The 21893-nt window shown below is 39.1% G+C and overlaps 1 protein-coding gene across 1 annotated transcript; it reads left to right on the top strand.

Moving 5' to 3' along the window:
- The first annotated feature begins 4192 nt into the window (after positions 1-4192).
- On the top strand, positions 4193-21879 carry LOC119737028 (plexin-B1-like). The gene is made up of 24 exons (XM_038211093.1): positions 4193-5386; positions 6814-7020; positions 7336-7461; positions 9357-9472; positions 11266-11398; positions 11807-11960; positions 12259-12358; positions 12497-12614; positions 12916-13050; positions 13394-13489; positions 13645-13753; positions 14302-14492; positions 14925-15079; positions 15233-15347; positions 16246-16382; positions 16860-17027; positions 17573-17663; positions 17962-18189; positions 18732-18908; positions 19612-19816; positions 20467-20634; positions 20925-21005; positions 21446-21629; positions 21861-21879. The coding sequence occupies exons 1-24, from the start codon at positions 4247-4249 to the stop codon at positions 21877-21879; spliced, it is 4353 nt and encodes a 1450-aa protein (XP_038067021.1). The 5' UTR covers positions 4193-4246.
- Positions 21880-21893: the final 14 nt, after the last annotated feature.

Below are 21893 nucleotides of genomic sequence, written 5' to 3'. Positions count from 1 at the left end.
TTAAGGTTTGCAAGATGTACCTCATGCTCGCCTTCCTTCTCATCAGTGTTGAGACTGCATGGCAATGAAAGCGTTCCTCCTAGCAGCGGTGGATTGGAGTTTTCAACAAATGGGCGGGGCACTCAGAAAAGACGCCTCAGATTCCCTGTGGGATAAATTTGAAAACGGAGGATGACAAATATATTCGTTTGTATGCACGTTGACGTCTAGAATTGTTCATCAGTTTAAAAATTGATTTGATGAGGATCCAATGTTTCTCGTTCTCTCTCCTGTAGCATATACATTGTTCGTTCAAATTCGATTCGATTCATTATCGAACAATATTTCAAATAAATCGTCAGAGTTTGACAAACTGACGAATCTGTCCAGAACCGATCTTACAAACAATTTAGTATTGTTAAATATTCTAACATATTCATGATTGTTTTCATGATGATCTGCTAAAACTACATTCGCCGTTTGTTAAAGAGGTTGTGGAATGCTCGAAGTCATTTCCGTCATTTTTCGGGTATATGTAGCCTAAAGTGTGATGAAATAAAAACGACTATTGTTTCTGTCATAAAATGAGTACAAAAGGTACTTTTGAGAGCTGTTTTTCGAGTCCTGTCATGCCTGTTTCGACCCGAACGTGCAATTTGTGTAAAAGTCGTCGTTGCGGGCAGCAAACAAAACACAGTAAATCGTGACGTAATAAACAGGACTCCCGATGCAGAGTAGCATAAACGAGTCCTGTTTATTACGTCACAATTTACTGTGTTTTGTTTGCTGCCCGCAACGACGACTTTTACACAAATTGCACGTTCGGGTCGACACAAGACCTGAAAAATAGCTCTCAAAAGTACCATTTGTACTCATTTCATGACAGAAACAATAGTCGTTTTTATTTCATCACACCTTAGGCTACATATACCCAAAAAATGACGGAAATGTCTTCGAGCATTCCACAACCTCTTTAACTACGCTATAGTTACACAAAATGGCGAGTTTGTGGATACTCGTTTTTTGTGTGCTTTTGATTAAGTGACGTATCCCGATTCCTTATCAGTTCTAGAACACAATATTATAAAAAGACTTGACCAAAATCCAAAGTTATATCTGAAAAAAGAGGATGCCTTTCCAGCCTGCGCTCTCTGCTAATCATGCGCACAATAATAACGCCATACACCGTGTCGCACCGTCTGCTAATTACAAGCTGCAGTATTTTGCAGTCAGACCTAACTAGACTAACTACACGTTTGAATAAGTGTGAGACGGAAATTTTTCAGGACACAACAAAAGTGAGTAAAATCCATGAACATGATATGTGAAACAAAACAATCTATCATTGCCAATTTGACCAGTATTACCTGTGGATGGGATAAACCCTAACGTATGCACCAAGAAAACTAAAGTCGGTTCCCATCGTGTAAAAGTACCTCTCAAGGAAGTAGTTCAACCAAACCTTTGTTGAACTTGACACCGTCTTTGTAGTGCTTCTATAATACAGTCAGTGATTACTTCATCGAAACCAATGTTGATTAGTATTTGTCCAGCACTCCAGCAGTTGAATACACGTATTGTTAATATCGCCAGTTTGCTCCCGGAAGCGATATTTATTTGCCCTGCAGTTGAATATGCGTAATGTTAATAGCGTGAGTTTACTCACGGAAACAACTTGTGGTAATTCGTAGCTGGAGTCGCTCCCATAATGATGACATACCTTAGCAATTATATTTGCTTCGAGCTTAACAACTGTGACTTCACCTGTACATAATAAGTCATGTTTTGTAGAATTGTACACTCCGATAGACTTCTCTTTGTACGGCATGTGGAGTTGAACATTTTGGGTTTTGCGAGTGTAGGCTCAGCCGTTCATCAACACTTCTCTGTTGGTTGTCTCCAGTTATTCCTACACACCTCTTGTCAGTCGGGTAGACAACTCGATCCTTAGCTTCGTGATTTATCCAGACATGCTGGGTTTATTGCCAGAAAACGTTTTTGCTATCTCGTAATACTGGCATTATAAAAACAACAGAACCGGAGCATAACTGAAAACTAGACAGAGAGGTTATTGCGTGTCATGACGTGTCATGATGCAATACTGAATTTCTATGGTTCCATAATTGTTTTACGGAAATTTAACGGTGAAAAAGATTAGGACTACACTCTCTTTATAAAGGAATTGTATTCGGATATGAATGGAAAACAGTACAAGTTTACCTGACATTTAAATTTATCAAAGTAAAACAGAACATTCTTTGAAATAATAGTCAACAGTAAAAGGGAAAATTCACTGTGAATTGGATTTGTTTTCGTCACAACTAGATTTCTTGTCAGTCTCAAGAACTATAGAAACCAGTCAGTAATTTAAAAAAAAATATTTTGTTCATCACAGTAACAACTTACACTGAGTGTACCGTCAACTGAGCGAGTTCACCAACCGTTCAGGGAACTGTTAAAAAGACCTTGAGTTTCAACACCCGGAAACGAAACCCCAAAATTTGAACCAGGCCTATGTAGAAACTCAGCTACAGCAACTTAACAAATGATGATCGTTGGCCCATGAAGAAACCTTTCTATTTTGTTTTCCTATCAATATGTATGCAATACTGCACTGCGTACCCCATCGACATTATATTTTTGCCACTCTACGTGTGTTCATGTTGCTGTGGCTATGGGCTGAGTGGTAATCATTTAACAAACATGAAGAACTTTCATTGGAGTACCGACCCCAGCATCAGTCACTCAACTTTTGCTCTTTAGACTAAGCAGAGGGATCGTGAGGAGAATCACCTCGCACTCCTGAGACAGCCTAAACTATATCTACAACTAACTGCTCTGCGTCTAGCCCATTAGCACGGTTACTTGTGGCGGTTAACGCAATGGGCACATCTTGCTCTTTTATAGATGTGACTGTTCTTGTACAATCCAATATTTCCAAGTGTCACAGACTATTTCCTGAGTGCTAGTGATTCAACCTACACTATCAGGTACGTTTGATATCTTGAATTAATAACTTTTCCCCACAGCTTCAAACAGTCGTCATACAGTCATTGGTTATTCCACAGTCTAGTATAATATAAATTATTTATGAGGAAGAACGAATGGGGAACTAAGGGCGAAGACTAATGTGGGATTCTACAACGTTTTGCACTTAAGAGGGCCAGCGGTAAACAGATGGACTGTGCGAACCTGCTTTCAGTCAAAAGATATCAATAAGGGTTACATTTAAGATTTAATCTGTATAGAACATCAACGAAAAGAGGTCACGCTTAATTGACAAGAAAGACGACAACATTTTGGTTTAATATCCAGCTTTAAAGACATTCATCATTTCAATCCTTCAAGATATATATTTTTGAGACTGGAATTTCCAAATGCTTCCGAATAATTCTCCTCAATTTTCACGTCTAATAGTGTGCTTGCCAGCTTCGTCAAAATTTTATTTTGATAGAGACATTCCTTGTTTTGTGTTTTCAAGGGCCATTTTTTTCTTAAAAAGAAACAAAAGCCCCATTCGAACAAAATCCAAGTCTTAAAGGTGCTTCTACCGTGTTAATGGTTCTCCACCATTAATATTGTTGCAGCTTGATAGCTTTTGGTAAGACCCATACAGTAGTAGATCCGGGTTGCTGAACAATCGGAGAACCGAGTATGACATTAACTATCCAGTACATGTACATCGGTGTTAACCAGAAGTCATTGTCAATTCCGAACCAATATTTCTTATAGACGAGCAAAAGCCAACTGCATTTGGATATCACACCAATATATTTTCCATTTTCCTTTCCACGAAAGTGGAAAAAGTTTTGTGTGTGTGTTTTTTTTAGAACGATACAAACAATGAAATCGACATCCAGTCCTATTTTGGATTTTGTTTTGTCTCTTCAATCATAAAAGTATTTAATTTTCACCCCTTTGTATATAATCAGGTAAACGAACGAGAACCTTTTCCCTGAAATTTCTAGGCTTTGGACAAGGATCCGAAAGATCAGATCTGGACATTCGTTTCATAACCAGAAATTGACTTTGTGCAAAACTAACAGTTAGAACGTTTGTGAAAAAAAATCATTTAGAAATAAGGAGAACCATCCTTTATCTGTAAATCTTTTCATTGTATGGATTCCCTTACTGTACTGTAAACCCTGGTAATTTTTATTTATCTATTTTTTTTTTACAGACTGTGGCTATAGACTTTTCTCTAAGACCCACTGCATTGTACAAAGCGGTGCATTGCCATCTCAAACATCCCCGTGAACTAAATATTATGGAGTCTTGTAGGAGACACTCCGCCCTCCTGTGGGCAATTGCTCTGTCTTGGAGCGTCATCTGCATAAATGTTTTTATCACATCAGCTGAGTGGCACGGAGACCTGTCAGACTATGAGTTGGCCAGCTTTGACAATCCTGATATCTTGGGTGAAAACGAAAGACGGGCATCAAAGTTCAACCATTTTGCCTTGAGTGACCATGGCGATGTGTATGTTGGGGCTGTCAATTGGTTGTACAGGTTGGACAGTAGTTTGGACGAGATACAGAATGTTTCAACCTGTGATGACAGCAGGCCAGATGGTGTGATGCCCTGTCACCTTACAAATAACTACAACAAGATACTGGTAGTTGACAGTACTCGGCCAAACAGTTTGATAACCTGTGGCGGTGTGTATGATGGTATTTGTCAGTTACGACAGTTACAGGATATTAGAATCGTGCTGATGGAGTCTGTTCCTTACGTTGCTGGGTTTGAGGATGCATCTACTGTTAGTATGATTGCTTCAGGACCAGGTGGGCAAGAAATGCTCTATGTAGCTGTTACTTATACCGGGAAAAATGTTCAGCACCAAACACCCTTTCAAGCAGTATCAAGAAAGACCATGTCAAATGATCCCCCTTTATCAGTACCACAGATCGATGCCATCATTTTCGGTAAAACTGCAAGAGCAGCAGAGTTTGCTGTTAATTATGTTGTAGCATTTGACTTCAAAGGGTTTACATACTTCGTAGCCTTCCAGAAGGAGGATTTGAATTCTGCAGAGTTTGTTACTAAGATAAGCAGAGTCTGTCAAGGCGGTCCAAACCTAGACGCTTACACAGAAATTACCCTACAGTGCAGTGGATCAGATGGCAGTGTGTACAGCTTGGTGCAAGCAGCTCACTTTGGACCAGCAGGACCTAATCTAGCGGCATCATTCGGTCTCACTGCAGACGAGCAGGTGCTGTTTGCTGTGTTTGCCAGGAACCAAGGAGCTCCGGGTACCAGTGATGAACCCATCGATCACTCAGCATTGTGTGTGTACAGGATTACGGATATCTTGGATGCCTTCAGAGAAGCAGTGCGGGGATGTATTCAGAATGGAAATACGTACTCTGTTGACTATTTGCAGGGTTCTTTTTGCAACACGTTCGGGGTAAGTACGAAACATATTTAGAATGATGTTGGCATTTCTCTAATGAGATTCAAAGATGAATTTCCCGTGCTATTTTCGAGATACACCTCGAACATGTTTTTTTCAATTTCTGTTATTTAGCAGTAAAATGAGACATTTTACTGAAACATCCACCAATGTTAATTTAGTTATTGAATTATTTCTTCACAAATTTTGAATTATTGGTTGCTAGCAGACAACAATTCGGCTCTCGCAGAGCGGGTTATTTGTGTCCAAAATGATAAAATCCGAAAAAAGTATACAAAGTAAATACAATCCACTTTTTGAAAGAGCATAAGATATGCCAGTCGCGTAGCACGGTCATTTTTATTGGGGAGTTATTTTTTTTGAAAGGGGCACTTTTTTCCCCGGACACTTGGTCTCCGTAAAATTAAATAGGGGGGGGGGGGCTGTTCACAACCGACGATTATGCAGACTAACGAACAATATATGGTGCTTTTAACAGCGATACATGCGCGAAATTGAACCCCCCCCCAAAAAGGCACCCGCAACGGCCGATGCCACCAAAAAGGCCACCACTTATTTTTTAAAAAGGGCACTTGTTCAGGAAAAAAGGCACTTGTTAAAAGAGGGCACTCTTTACAAAATGTAGGGGGTTGGGTGTAAGCGCTGATAAAAAAGGGCATTTGAATAGCAAAGGGCAGTCTTTACAAAATATTGGGGGGGGGGGGGTTAAATACCCCCTTACCCTCCCGCTGGTATGCATCTATACATTGCACGTTTACGAATCAAAAGGCGGATTAGCTGTACTTTCGTGGCTTAAAACCAACCCCAACTCAACTCAACCCAACGCAAATACACAGGTTGCCTAACCTCAAATATGATCGTCCAGAGTTGTCTTAGTCATTGTAAAACAATTTAGCATACACGTGCAAAATATACAGCTATTTCACAACGATCGAATATATAAATAGCGAAGAGGAAAAACTGCTAAATAGTATAAAATGTAACATTTTCACAAATGTATCGACGCCTCCATCTTTCCAGAATGGGGACCAGGTCCAGTGAGCGCTTCTTTGCCATCGCTATTCTGCTCTTGATGTTTGTTAGTGTTACTCTGTATAGGCCCTTAATATGCCCCCAAATAGCAAACCTGTCGTATAAAGTCAAGCCCTTTTCTGCATTTCATTTCAAGGCACAACGGTTCAAACTGTTTCTTGCTGCAATAATTGTGCAAACTATAGGTTGAACCATGGAGGATGGTTGAACAACGCAACAGTCCCCTGGCTGATGCATCAATAAACACGCTATTAAAAGCGCTCAATCTCGTTTCACTCAACGACTTTCCTTGAACTTTCTGAATTAATGAGTCTTGATAATTGTCACTGCCGAACCACGATATTGCTTTAACAGTTGAATCATGTTTCTTGTTTCTACTTTCTTTATAGATTCCCATTCTGGATCGCTATTTCTGCATACCCGTGACCAATGATCAAAATCAAACGCCATTATTCAAGTACGCCAAGGGCATAGCCCCCGTTCCATCCACGGCAATTCTAGAGCTACCTGGTACTCTCATGTCATCAATCATAACCACTTTAGAAGTCAACCACACCATCACTTTAATCGGGACATCGAGTGGAAATCTACTCAAGGTGAATTATCTCTTATCGATGAAGTCGCCGTAGAGCCTAAGCTGGACTAGTTCAGAAACATTTTTACTTTAAACCATTTTACGCAACTTGAACTTGAAGATGTGTTCCCGTGCCATTTTCGAGTTTCAATTTAAATTAGATATTGTATAAATCTTCACACAATTCATAACAAAATGGCTGTACAACAGGAACGACGACGTTCCTGTAGTACAGCCATAAATGCAAGCGGTGCAGGGTTGCCCACGTTAATGGAAAATCGGTTTCTCATCTTCCTAATTAAAAAAAGGAGGTATTAATGTGTCATCTCTTCATTAGGTTCACATTGAAAGTAACACTAATGGCCGTCTGTATGAACGCATCAGCATTGATACCAGTCCAGTTCTGCAAGATATCAAGGTGGATGACGAAACTCGCCTGCTTTTTTTGTTGACGGAACAAAAGGTAACATTTCTTTTTAATCGCATTTTCAAAGCTGCCATTCACGGGGAACTGCTATTCACGAGAAAGCAATACAATTAATCAAGGGAACATTTGGGTTTTTTTGCGGCTTCTGTACTCTCCTTTACGCTAAAACGGCCGGGGCGGAATCCGCCCCCAACTTTTTCCGCGATACCCTAGACAAATTTTTTGTTCGCGACCCAAGCTGTCCTGACTTGAGAGTCTTGCGCATCTTTTGATACAAAAACATAAAATTCGGACCTACGCGCCGTGAAATGTGAATTTACCCATAAACGTAGTGCACACAAACCAGAGTTACCATTCGTGCATATGAATAATTAATTAGCCATAATTCCAAACCCTTTGACCAATAGTGATGAAATTTCTTGGTTAAGTTGTTCCATGCATGTACCAATTTTATAATTGTTCGGCACTCAATAGCCGAGATCTTGGGGGGGGGGGGCGAAATCCGCCCTCGGCTGTGAAATGGTCAAAATAACCCGGCCCTTTCCAGTCATGTGGTTGCTAAGGCAAAGCGTCTGCCGTTGTTGGGTAAAGCTAATCCGATAACGTACTTATACGATATAGCAGAGCAGTAAAATTCATGCACCACAAAAACATGGCCTTTTAAAAGTTGTGTTTCTCAGAAAATATGCACAGTATGATTGAAAAGTTAAATTATAACGGAAGAAGAAATTCTATGCTTCATGCCAGTGAAAAAAATCGCCATCTTCGATGCCGAAACGTCAATACTGGTTACCGGTATAGCTGACCTTCTAGTCCGGAAGAAATAGTTCGAAAACTTCCCCAAATCTCTTTATTCATATTTATTTCTAGGAACTTCTCAAAATTTGTTGTTTTACGAGCAGTTGAACACTTAAATCATCTAAGTACATTCCGAATTTCAGCTTAATATGTTGTTGCAAACGCTAGTGCTACAATTTGAACGATCTCCAGCAAAGCGCCTTAGGCGCTACGGTTAGCCGATTTCGGCCAAGCCACACAATATTGTATATTGCATATTCATTAGCGTCACTCGGCGTGTTTCGGGTGGGTCTCGGTATCGACCAATGGAAGCCGGCAAAAAAGTTGATATTTTTCAATTAATAACTCGTGAAGGAGGCTTTTCTCATAATGTTTACTGCACACCACAATGGATAGGTACCTTATTAATATTCGTGAAGCTTGAAAAGATTGACAGCTATTGCAAACGTCAGTGTTACAACATTCAATGATGCACGTAGCCAGGCCTATTTTTCCAATTTCAACGAAAGTAATAAACACATCACAACGATGTTTAGCACATACCTGGATCATTATGAGGAAAGTAAACCCTGGAAGTTGCATGAAGATACGGTCTTCCAAACGGGAGAAATTAATTTTCAAAGATTTCGCCCGCCAACGTGAACATGTGTGTGCACATGTAGTTTCATTCAAAAATGAAGTGTTACGTAACCTTTAGAAATCGCCCTTCGCAACCGTATGAATGTTTCGGGGTTAAAAAAACCCCCAAAACCTGGTCCGTGATCCTTCTCTTAACATAAGAGAAATCGGGATCTGAATGGTAAACGATATGTATTTTAGCATTGTATTAGGGTCAACTGTTTGCAACCGAAAAGACAACCAATATAACACTATTTCTAGACATGGTTATTTAATTAGCCAAAAGCTAAGCAGACCGGCATGCGTGATGATATAGAAACTGTGATTCCTGAATAAAAACAAAGAAACCATGAGATATGTAGATGATTGTTTACAAGAGAGAAAGGGAAGGAGAAAGTTGGCTTTGTGAAACTAACCTTTCCAGCCTTATCAAATTGAAGCATCATTTCTGCTGCAATTAAACTTTCTATCAAGATTAAGATTTACACTAGGGAAAAATATGTTTTACACCTTAGTTGGTGAAGCTTCGCGTGGAGAACTGTGGCCAATACACGACATGCGAAACGTGTATTGGGACTGATGCAGGGAATGATGGAGACCCATATTGTGGATGGTGCGCTCTGGAACGAAGGTAAGTCACATGCAATGCCTCTAGACTTTGTTAGTTGGTCAGTTTGTCGGTTAGTAGTTTAGTTAATCTGTCACTTGTCTCTGAGAACCAACATGTTAGAAGTGTGTTGGGTCTGATGCATTTATGATGTAGACCGCTAAGTGGTAGCCTTGTAGGTGCACAAAGGGCTTGAAATAAGTCAAAGGGGATGTATCTATTAAAGTGCTTCTTAGGCTGCTCAGTAAAGCTGTCGACTTGTCACTGCAAAAGGTTGTTCGACTGTCTCTTCATTCATTATAAGTTACAGAGCAGAGTTGTATAACGAGTCACTGAATTTTGTGACTCGAGTCGAGTCGAGTCATTTTCAGGATGTGACTCGAGTTGAGTCCAGTCATTAGGTCAAGAAGGTCGAGTCGAGTCGAGTGACAGTGACATGTGTTGTCGAGTCGAGTGGAATCGAGTCGAGTCGAGTGAAATTTATGCTCGAGTAAATTCGAGTTACTCAAACATCTAATAAACAACAAAATTGAAGAAGGTGATCAAAAAGACTGTACGTATGCTGCATGATACCCAATAGCTTCTGCTAGACTTTTCTACCAAAGTTTTACGTAACAGTTAACAAGAATTGAAACTTCGTTTTTTTTCTCTCTGATTTGGTTTCGGGTCTCAAACAATTTTTTTCACTGTTGTCAAAACCAACTTGCAACATATGAAATTGTTTCTGAATAGGCCTATATAGAAATATAATATTTTTTCAAAGCAGGACGTAGATTATGCGAGAGTTCCATCAAGGGTTGAAGAAATCGCCTAAAGCCGATGATGAAATCAGGAATTGGGAAATGCGTTTAACATCTGGTTGCTGGGTAGTAGCTTGTGTTACACTATAATACCACAAGGTGGGAGCCCATGATACAAAAATAACGTTGTGCCACAAGTACTGCGAATAACATTTTCCCCAGTTTTGGGACTTGAGTGTTAATAGCCTTCGACTTGAATCGAGTCGATTCTTCTGATGAGGGACTTGAGTCGAGTCATTTGCTCGCAGTGACTCGAGTTGAGTATAGAGTCAATTACTCGTTGGGACTCAAGTCGAGTCTGGTCGCCAAGAATTGTGACTCGAGTCGGACTCGAGTCGAGTCATTGACTCGACTCATTACACCTTTGTAATATGGCTAATCATAATGAATGTTCGGAAACGATTCGCCTGAAAATAGGCTGCGCGTGTGCACAGTTCATTTTATCAATATATTTGTCATTGAAATCTAGGAAGGATGATATTTCATGGTTTTGATTTTGGTCACTGTTTACCACTGAGCTATTACTATTCAAGCCCTAGGTCAACTTCTAGTCTTCATAATTCCATTCTTCAATTTAAACTCACATTTTTACTGTCATTTCAAGCGGTCTGGCCTCACTTTATCGGCTCATTCCATTCTCGATTCAGTCTCCAAGGATCACAAACAACAGTCACAGTTTCACACAAGATTTTATGACAGCGATAACTACGTTTAATAACAAGTAATGGTAAAATCTTAATCGTTACAAAGTTAGATTTCTAAATCGTTTGACCGTTAGGTAAAAGACGGTTACTAACGGTGTATATGTTTTCACTCAATATCGCCAGGATGTCGCTTCCACATGTGTAAAATCGCCCGGTATTCCTTTTCGGCAGCACGCCCCGCATGGAAATCCTACTTCAGGTCAAATTACTAATAGTGTCGCATGCGAAGGCAAAGGTCAAAATTAACATATAATAGAATGTTGGCAACTACACTAATCATAATCATGTAATGATAACATTGATTTCTTCCCAGATGTACGAGATATTCCGACTGTCCATCGCCTGATGTATCTACTCGATGGTTGGCCTACAATGCTGCTCAGTGCATTAATATTACTGATGTAGCGCCCTATGATAACCTACCAATTACAGTCACTGAGCAACAGGTGAGAGATCGTAATACATTTAAATTGCATCTTGATTGCATCCTTATAGGAACAAATATGAGTCCTGCTTAAAAAAAAATAAACATTTACTTCAAAGTGCAGATTTGTAATGGACTTATCCAGATAGGCGGATAGGTATGTGGAAATATTTTACGTCAATGCGACGCCAATCGTACAAACGACATAGGGCCTAATGATTTTATTTTTGCTTCCATGGGATCTCCAGCCTTAAAACAGTTTTTTTAATCTGTATATAGTTACACATATTGTTTCATGCAGTTTGCCTTCTTAACTGTGATTAGTAAATATTGCATGCAATTGATTTTTCCCTGACCCCTGGAGCTATATTCTTGGAGTTCTTGGAATATTAATGAAATGAATATTAGTATTCATTCTTTCCCTTTTTAGATAACGCTGACTGTGCAGCAGTTACCTGATCTAGGGACAGGCCAGAGATATGACTGTCATTTTGGGTCATTCGAATCTCCAGCTACGAAGAATGGTGAAGTACTAGAGTGTACGTCACCTCCTAGTGATGGGATACCTGCCATTCCACAAGGAGGCAAGTGCAATAAGAGACATCCATAGAATGTTAAAGAATGGCAAAATATACAGAAAAAGCATTCAAAAAGTCGACATAAAGTTTCCTTCTTGTTCATTCTAGAATGAAAATGATGCTTGTAAATCAATCGCATTATATCAACAGAGGAATGTGACATATAGGCAGTACAATATGGTACACTGACGTGCTAAATGTTAGCATGAAAATGATGTCTATATTTGAAATCATTTTCAAATTTTCTGTTTTACTATGGTTTCAACTCATAAACGAGATGATTTTGTTCTTATGTATTGCTAAGATGATGCAGTACACGTAGATTTGGGTGTCGAGTCATCTGAAACTTCAGTTCAATTCATAGACACCGACTTCTACTTCTACGAGTGTTCAACGCACACCTCGTGAGTATTAAGCAGTTGTATTTGAAATTCAGTTTGTTTTCCTTTACGTTGTTTGATAATACTTTCTCCCCTAGTACATTTGCCTATGATTTTTTTTAATCTTTGAATATATGCAATTCTCTTTGGTTGTTTACGTAGCTGTGTATCCTGCGTTGGTAGTCGCTGGGCCTGCGATTGGTGCGTGTTTGAGAACAGATGTACTCATGAAAGCTCCACATGCACACGACCTAATGAAATCATCATTACTGGAGATAACGTGAGAACAAAAATATACGAGAAAAGCCAAGACAAAATTTGAAAAGAAAAAAAACCAAGTTTTACTTACATTTCTTGATTGTAGAATCCTATATGTAGAAGACTATTGCGTATTTTGCGCAATAGTTATAAATGACACTAATTGTCATGTACACGTGGAAGTATCTGAAATTGTATTTTTACTTTGGAAATAAGATAATTCCTATCAGATTTCTCTTGATCATTAGTTTCAGATTGAAGCAGATGTATATTTTTGGGGAGGTCATGACATAGTTTGTTGTTTGTTGGCATTCAACCTACAGAATCCGACCGCCTCTGCAGTCAAAGGACCTGAGTTTTGCCCTCAACTGCTGAACCAGACTGCTGAAGTTCTGCTTCCTAATGACATTATGAGGCGCATCACTGTCATGACTACAAACCTACCAGACGAAGCTGAGGTTAGTTTATTAATGGCTTAGAAAAAAAAAGCGCAAACAAAAACAATGTCAGTCTGTAACCGATGTACACGTTAAGCCCCGTCATTACGCATGTCTACTCTATATCGGTTAACCTTTATTGGATTTGCTGAATAACTGCATTAAAACTGTTGGCGTATTATTGTCAAGTATTGAGCTTTTAAAGAACGCTGTTTACTTTATAAGACCTTCACTGGAGTCTATGAAACGCAGGTATGATGGGGATAATACTGCCGAGTACTTCATAGTTTTACTCTTTCCATACTCACTTAACTTTGCAGAACAATATTGGTCGTTACACCCTTTGTTTGTTTTCCATGTGCAGATTTCTAGCTATAAGTGCAGCTTGGATGTAGATGGATCACCTCAGGCTGTTAATGCAGAACGCAATGGAGATAGGATCACATGCCAAGATAAGGCTGTAAGTTAAATTCCAACTTATTTTGTGATTTGGATTGCTAATGTGTTTTTTTTACAAGAATGAAAACTATCACTTATTATGCATACTGGCCACACCCAATGTTGATGTTTTGAGCTTCACGTATTAACAGGTGATTGTTTGCTTGCCTTCAACAGTACACTTACCTATCCAATGATGAACCAGAGATGGAAGTGGGACTGTCTGTTTCATGGACTGACACAAGCGGTGTTGCGCACATCCTAGATGACATACATGGATTTGATGGTAAGGAATAAGGACCGATAATTTGAGGAGATTTACGATTTCGTCAGTCTAAAATGTTTATACATAATTATATTATTATCCAATGAAATCGTCTTATATCACAATTCACAGTGCTCGATACATTTCTGTAGAGCTATAATCATGCAATAAACCGATAAGTGCCTTATGGTACGAAACAGTCTGTCCAGAGGAGAGATATGCCAAAGTTTGATTAGCTCATATTCTGAATTTATTGCATAATTATATTATCATATATAATATGAGATTATTTCCAAACGTGATACCTTTAAGAATCACACCCACTCCTGGCTGCCCAAAGTCAGTATCGAATTTAAGAATACAATAAAGCGAAAATGATGTTTGTTTAATATTCTTTAAAGTTCAGAACCGTGCAAATTACTTTTTTTGAAATGGGTATATCGCGTTATTAAAAAAATCTTCATATGCTTTTCATCGTTTGTTATCAACAGTTTTGCATTGGAGGTTGTTCTTTAAAATGTCAAGTTGAAAGGCATGAGATTATCTTGTTTTCTGCTCATATCAAACAGTAACGTTGTACAAGTGTGAAGTCCAGAAGCCAGACTGCAGCCGTTGTGTTACAGCCCGCCCAGCGCTCGAATGTGTTTGGTGTGGTGCCATGCCAAGCGAGTCTGGTGTTTGCAAACTGAATGAAGTTTGCAGGGAAAATAGGGTGACTTTGGATAACGGATTGAACTGCCCTGATCCAGTTCTGAGTGAGGTAAGCTATAAACTCTCTCCAGCTGAATATTATTCGCTTGAATATTCTTCATTAATATTCCAGGCGAGGTTACTTGTCAACGTGTTTGTAATTATCCATATTTATCACAAAGTATGAAAGACTACTGCCTCCAAATGAAGCACACCTTGTATCCATTTGACCTGCCTTTGTGACAAGGTAAAAAAGGGAAATTTTGTCATGTGCAAGATGAAAAAACCCAATTCGTATGACTGCATAAGCAAAGGTGTATGGTCTATAAAGTAGGCTTATATGGACGACTGCATATGAGCCACCTAGCTGAGCAAGTTGTCTTTCAAAAGCATTTACCAATGCATCTGTACTAAAAATGTGTTGTATTTTACTGCATTATTCCATGTTACATGTACTTGCTTTTGTGTGTTATGGTATTATTGTTTCCAAATCACGCATTAGGTATTTCCCTTGACTGGGCCCATTGAAGGCAACACAGTCATAGATGTGATGGGAACTGATATCGGTCGGAGATTTGAGGATGTCGTGTCAGTGACGGTTGGCAATCAGCCCTGTGATCTGGCTGGATTTAACTCAGACTACCAAATTGGAGCAAGGTAGGGTCAAATCATACTTCGTGCAAGGAAATTACTTTACTTTTGTTACCATGTTGCGGAACATTGTAAAATTTTAATTTTAAAAGTGTACTGAGTGGATGAGGTTTTGCTGAACCTCCTTGTCTTAATGTCACATATCACTTTATGTTTCAGTGTCAGCTGCAGAACGAGAGCAGAAAGTGAAGGAACCGAGTTGGTTACTTTGACAGTCACGGGTGCAGATGGTACAATGCAACACAGCTCAGGAACGGTCAACTTTAACTTCAAAGTAAGTCACGTCCTGCACGCACTCGTGTACACTGACTCATTGAGGAACCTGTTTGGAAAAATAACAAGCGTCCAAAAAAATGTGTTTACACTGAAATAGTAATCACGGAATGTATGATCACGAATGAGGTCTGTTCACGAATGTTCTTTTCTTAGCAGTTCGGCACCGCATTATGTCAGCTGGAGCAATGATAAGATATATGTTAGCTTCATTAGTTGATAATTTCACACCAAAAATTTTATGTTTGAGTTGAGGATATTTGGGAAAATCCCTGGTATTTGAGTGAATTTCCTAAAACGTAGGTCAGATTAAAGTTTGAAACGTCAAAATATTTAAAATCAATAATACTCGAGGATTCTATGCACGAGTAACTAGCAAATACTTATTTTAACAATAATATAATTTTATAAGATGGAATTTTAGCGTCGGGGTGATATAAATCAAATTATGTTTTGCCCTTCACTTACGTTTAAATACTGTATACTCAGTGTGTTACCTCCCGAGTGAAAGTTGGAAAAATTCACTCGGCTGGGACTCGAACCCACGACCTCCTGCTTTCTAGTGCAGATGTCTTACCACTCGACCACCGAGCTAACGGGATCGGTTAGCTGGTTCGAATCTGATGTACATAGCAGCGGGTACCGCATATTTTTATAAGATGGAATTTTGCTTCGGGGTGATATAAATCAAATAAGGTTTCGCCCTTCACCGACGTTTAAACACTGTATACTCAGTGTGTTACCTCCCGACTGAAAGTTGGAAAAAATCACTCGGGTGGGACTCTTTCACTCGTTGGTGAAGGGCAAAACCTAATTTAAATAATACAATTGTTGTAGAAATTGTGTAAGAGACAAACACAGTTCTAAAATTGTTTTTATAAGATGTATTTTGTTAACAGGACCCATCGATTACACATTTCCAACCCCGCCTTGGCCCAGAAGCCGGTGGGACGGCAGTTAGTGTGAATGGCACAGCTCTCAACACAGGACGCAATATTGAAGCGTTCATCGGCGACAATCCTTGCCACATAACAGGGTATTGTGTCTCTTTCCTAATACACGTCATTATTCAAATTGTTGCGCATACGGCAAAAATCGAAGCATTGCTTAATTTTCCCCTCTGGAATGACATTTATTGAAGCATTCATTGAAAACAAATAACAGTGTTTTGTACGATAATTATTAATTCAGGAAAAAGAGGGATCTCCCCAACATCGGTACAATTTCTAGTTTCAACAAATTCATTTGGACCTCTATCAAGCTTCAGTTGCTTAAATTTTTCTTCAAAAGGTTTTCCTTTCCCACCTTTGTGGAACGGCTTTTGTTAGTTATATATGTCATTATAAAAAACTACTTTATCCTGTCCAATTTCCAATTACCTTGAAAAATAGTTGCTTTACATCCATTCAGTATTAAGGAGCATCATACACAGAGATGAATTCACGTTTACGTCTCTGCAGAAATCTTTACATGGCCTCTGTCTCAAGTGATTTTTTTCCCCCAAATTGTAAAGCAAACCGGTTGGATCCATGCTAGAATGCACAACCACTGCTGGCAAAGTTGGATATCAAGGTGGTGTGAAAGTCTCCTTCGATGGGGCCATGAGAACCTCATCAGATATGTACACGTACACTGAGAATCCCACCATTACTGAGGTGTCTCCTCTGAAAAGTATCGTTTCGTGAGTCTGCATGATTTTTTTTGTCTTCATCTGTTTTAACATGATGGGCTAGTTTGTATAGCTTTTTTGGTATATAGTGTTTTTGGTATATACTTCAATTTGTATCGACCACATTATTTCTACCTAGTTTTTATTACAGCCTCTATTGTCCTGTAAAAATGTCTGTGTTTTAAATATAGCTTTTTGGTATAGTCTTTTTGGTATATACACAAACAACAAAATGGTCCTGGTATTAGTGAAATGTTATGTTTCTGTTGTTAGATACGCGATACGCTGTCAAGTAGCAAGCTTGCAGCCAAGTTTATGCATGGCTGTTTTCAGAAGCAGACTAATACAAATCTTCTTAATACTGAAGACAACTGTTAACTGAGTGAACGGTGAACTATTATGCTTTATTCTTAACTTCCAAATGTCATTTGCTCAAATATCTGAAAGTGAACATGTTCGTGCATTTCTAAATTGTTTAGAGTGATGTTACACCAGCCCATATCTTTCAGTGTATAGAATATATTTTCAATATTTGCTATCGGTATTTTAATTGTCAGGGGTGGTCGAATGTTGACGGTTACTGGCACTTTTCTAAACACAAGTAGAAACCGTCAAATCGTTGTCACTAATGCAAATGAGGTGAGAAATGTGTTATACTTATTATCTGTATAAATGATTTTATATCTGCTCTATCCTTGCTCAACCTCCCTTATTATATCTACTTGCTCCACTCTTCCAACATATATAATTAGGAAACATTTAAAACTTCTATTTTGCTGAGTTACCGCAAACGACCACTTTAAATGTGGACATTGCAATAAGGGTACTATGTAGAGAATGACAGCCATTACATCATTAAACACATTTCTGTTTTGAAGTAAAAACAAAGAGAGGTACAATTGTGAACTGAATTGTCTACTGACTGATGTGGGTCTTTATTTTGCAGGAATGTCAAGGTGAATCTGCAACAGAGATGCGGTGCCCATCTCCGAACATAACAGACCTCGACATAAGCAATGAAAACTTGACCTTTGGCTTCATCATGGATGGGGTCACTCAACTGTTGACATGGTCTGAGGATAACGATGCCGACTTGGAGTACTTTGAGGATCCAGTGTATAACAAATTTAAAGGTGGTATGAAGGACAAAGAAGGAGAAACCTTGACAATCACGGTTGGTATACGCGTGTCTTATTCTATGCGCCTATCCTTTTATTGCTTTTTCTATCTGTATAAAGATATAGGGCCTGTCGGTAAACGTGCACGAAGCACACTTATACAGCGCTTTGTAAAGTGAAACACCTCTCATATGTGACTAAAGATACATTCAAGTTGATATCTCTTCCTCCTGAATCAAGTGGATCTTCCCAAAATACAGTAGGCCTATCTTGGTAACTCTTAATTGCTGAGTTACAAAACTTCATAAGCTCAGATCAGTCATTGCAAGCGCAAATGTAAATGTGATGTGAAATAAAAGTTAAGGTTTTTTTTACCTCAGTCCTCACACGGTGTGTAGAAGTACATGTACATGAAAAACGACAGAAATTCTTACGTGTGATACAACCATATGACCTTCGTATTTAGAAATAAATAAAAGTGTTGAGCATTAATTGTCACAACCGAAAAGACTAAACTCTTCCAAAATATACCAATGCAGATACAAATAAATTCCCTTTAAAACAATTGAACTTAAATTACCTGTGGATGCTTTGACAGGGCAAGCGGATTGACAGCGCCATCACAGAGGAAGAAATCATTGTGAAGATCGGCATAGAGAGCTGTCCCGTTAGCCTGATCACTGATTCAGCACTCGTATGTGAATTGCCCGATGAGGCACCAGCAGCCGGTGACTACATGGGAGGAGATACCGGAAAAGGTCTGCCTGTGGTATGGGTAAGTGAGGGGCGGATCCATTTTTGAATTGGGGGGGGGGGTAGCTGTCAATTGTTCTTTTCTTTCAAGATTTTTCCTTCTTGTGCGGCCCCGAGGGGGAGGTTTATCCCCTTACCCTCCCCGTATAGATCTGCCACTGTACGCCCTTACAGACTTGCGGGTATTTTTTTATTGTGCTAATTTGATATTATCCTTAAAAACATCTCAAAGAAATGAAGTTTTTCTTAAGCTTTTCAACAAAATTTTCATTACAACCTTGTAAATATGAAGTTCTTTCTCAGTTTTTGTTCAATTGTTTCGACATTATGAATAGCAAACCAATTAAAAAATTGGAATCATTATTTCTTCGGTCAAAGAATTTCATAATATTCGGTCATTACACTCCCGAAATCTGAAGAGAAGACCCCTCTGGCTGTAAAATGACCAAGAAAAGCGGCTCTTCTAGGATTGAATATTATTAAGCTAGGTTTAAACATTGTTCCTCAGATTGATTGAACATCTGTAAAACTCAATCCGAAAGGTTCAAAAACACCCAACATTCGGCCACTTCTCCCAAAAACGTAATAACACTACTTACAATAATCAAAAAGTGATTATTATACCGTCGACATTAACAAATTGGTTAAGTCTATGTCAGTTATGTTGAATCGTTTATTCAAGTCTATGTTGGATCGTTTATTATTTCATTCGTGTTATTCCATAGGTTCGCCACAATAACTTAAAATTTAGGTTGGGCTATTTGGTCTATCCCAGTACGGTGCCACTTGTCGCTATACTTGTACCGAGTTTGGTAGTTCCACTCTCCATGGCGATACTGCTCGCTGCTACCTTCGTGTATTGCAAACAATTGCGAAGGAAGCGCACCCACGACCGAAGACTATTGGGCAGGATAGTGGCGATTCATCTCGGTAAGTGCTGGTGGCAAGAGATGACTTCAGTTTACTCGAATATTTAATTCCTAAGTGCTAGAAACAGGTGCACAAAACTGCGGTGAAGAGAGAGTATCATCTCAGTCTATATGAGTATGCTCTTGTAAGTTAAAAATCACTCGATCGCAAGACGGCGAAATGGTAAACAACACGAAACCCTTTCAAATTTCAAAGCCAATTATCCTTCATCACTTGTGTCTACCGGCTACTTATCAATTCCTAATTTTCAAACATAATTATGATAGTTTAGAAAAAAATTAAAACAGTGCGTAGCTGCACATCTCCGTATTAGATTATGTTCTACTTCTAAAAAAAACTCTCAAGATGGCTGCTAACGGGCAGCCGGTTTGGATGGTAAAATACATGGCAAAAGAATTCAAATGGCGTGCTCCTCATTTGAATGTAAATTGTCAAGTTGTAGACAGGATGAAACACATTTCTCTACAAAAACAAAAATAAATATAGAACTCTTTTGTCAAGATTGTGTTTGCCATTTTAGACAACTTGTGAATCTTGTGTAGCATGCAAAGATTGTTTTGTCTGTTGTTTGTAGGCCTGAACGTGCTCGTAAACGTACCACTATATCACGTTATTTAATGTGAATGCGACATTGTATCTCTTTTCCTCAGAAATTGACTCCCACGTCAAAAGACGCAGGTGGTATAGATCCCAGAAACAGTCGGAATCTGCTCAGCCAAAACAAAAGCGCATTATCCTGAACAACAAGGTCAGCTTCGTTCCCGACGACATTCATATCGACTTCAGCCAACTGGAATTGGGAGAGACTCTCGGACAAGGTAGAGACTTTGTACGAGGAAACAATGAACATTTCATGAGTTCAAAGTGTAAGCTGTTATTTTACCTGAGAAGGAGAGGCCTACATAAAGGGGCTGTGTGTGCAAACTGTTATTGGCGTGATTGAAACACATTTTAACGTTTTGACCTTTAGTAAATTATTTAGACTCGGCCAGTCGCTGGGTCTGTTAGTAAGTCGGTAGGTCGGTTGGTCTGCCAGCTGGCTAGTGATCAGTACCAGCAAAAGATAATCAGCAAAGATGAGTATAAAACACTTGAATAAATTTTACAGGTGCATTTGGGCGAGTACTGAAAGCTGTTCTACACGATACGTCAGGGGAAGATCAAATTGTGGCCGTAAAGACAGTGCAAGGTTGGTGATGAGAATGTCGGCCATTTGTGAGAGATGATTTCTATGACAGTATCATGGATTCAAAACAAAGCATTGAAAAGTTGTTCCTATGTTTAAAAAGGGCCCATTTCAGAATGGTATGCATTTTGGTCTTGATTATACTTGTTGCTAATTAGAGTTACAGAAGAGGTGTTGGATGACCTTATACCGAGAAAGAGGAACGAAAAAACATTAATCGATGTGCATCTTGAATGAAAGAGCCGAAAGAGTCTTCATTCAGAATTGCGAATTTTGGCTTGTAAAATGTTCTTGAACTGAATTGAATGTGTCTCTGGGTTATTGCATTTCTCTGGCGATGAAAATAAGTTGAAATACAAGTTCCTGTTTTTGTGTAGTGGCTTGGCCAAATGGAAGTTGGGCGTGCCAGTTAACACATGTAAATGCCTTATTTTTGCATGTAGACACCTCGGACCCGAAAAATGTGGTGAAGTTCCTGGAGGAAGGCCTGATCATGAAAACCTTCGACCATGTCAACGTACTGGGGCTTCTAGGGTTGACCTTTGACGCGGTCAAAAACCCCTTGGTGGTGATACCCTTCATGGCCAACGGTGACCTCAAGACATATCTGGTCAAGAAAAAACAGGTGTGTAGTCAAGAGCGATCAATGTCGATAATAAATAGAGGAAGGTTTGATAAAAGAATTGGTGATGAGTGGCATGAGTTTGGAACTCACTTAATGGTGATTTTGGTAGATGTTGTTACGTTTGATAATTAATAGTTCACTCACGAGATTTTTTAAACAAAATGCTGTCCCATTTCGTAAACAGTATGTCATGTGTTTTGTTCTGAGTGTGGTTTTTTACTTATTCATTGGAGGTTTTTACTTTCAATTTAAACCTTGGCGACATC

This window comes from Patiria miniata, unplaced genomic scaffold, assembly GCF_015706575.1.
Source record: "Patiria miniata isolate m_02_andy unplaced genomic scaffold, ASM1570657v1 HiC_scaffold_3, whole genome shotgun sequence".
In the NCBI taxonomy this organism is placed as follows: domain Eukaryota; kingdom Metazoa; phylum Echinodermata; class Asteroidea; order Valvatida; family Asterinidae; genus Patiria; species Patiria miniata.
This window is presented reverse-complemented; position numbering and strand designations above follow the sequence as displayed.

Bases quoted from the DNA above. Each gene is read 5' to 3' on its own strand.
- LOC119737028 (XM_038211093.1), top strand. From the start codon at position 4,247: ATGGAGTCTTGTAGGAGACACTCCGCCCTCCTGTGGGCAATTGCTCTG. The intron at 13,051-13,393 runs GTTAGTTTATTA...TTCCATGTGCAG, and splicing joins ACCTACCAGACGAAGCTGAG to ATTTCTAGCTATAAGTGCAG. The intron at 17,028-17,572 runs GTGAGTCTGCAT...TTTAATTGTCAG, and splicing joins CCTCTGAAAAGTATCGTTTC to GGGTGGTCGAATGTTGACGG.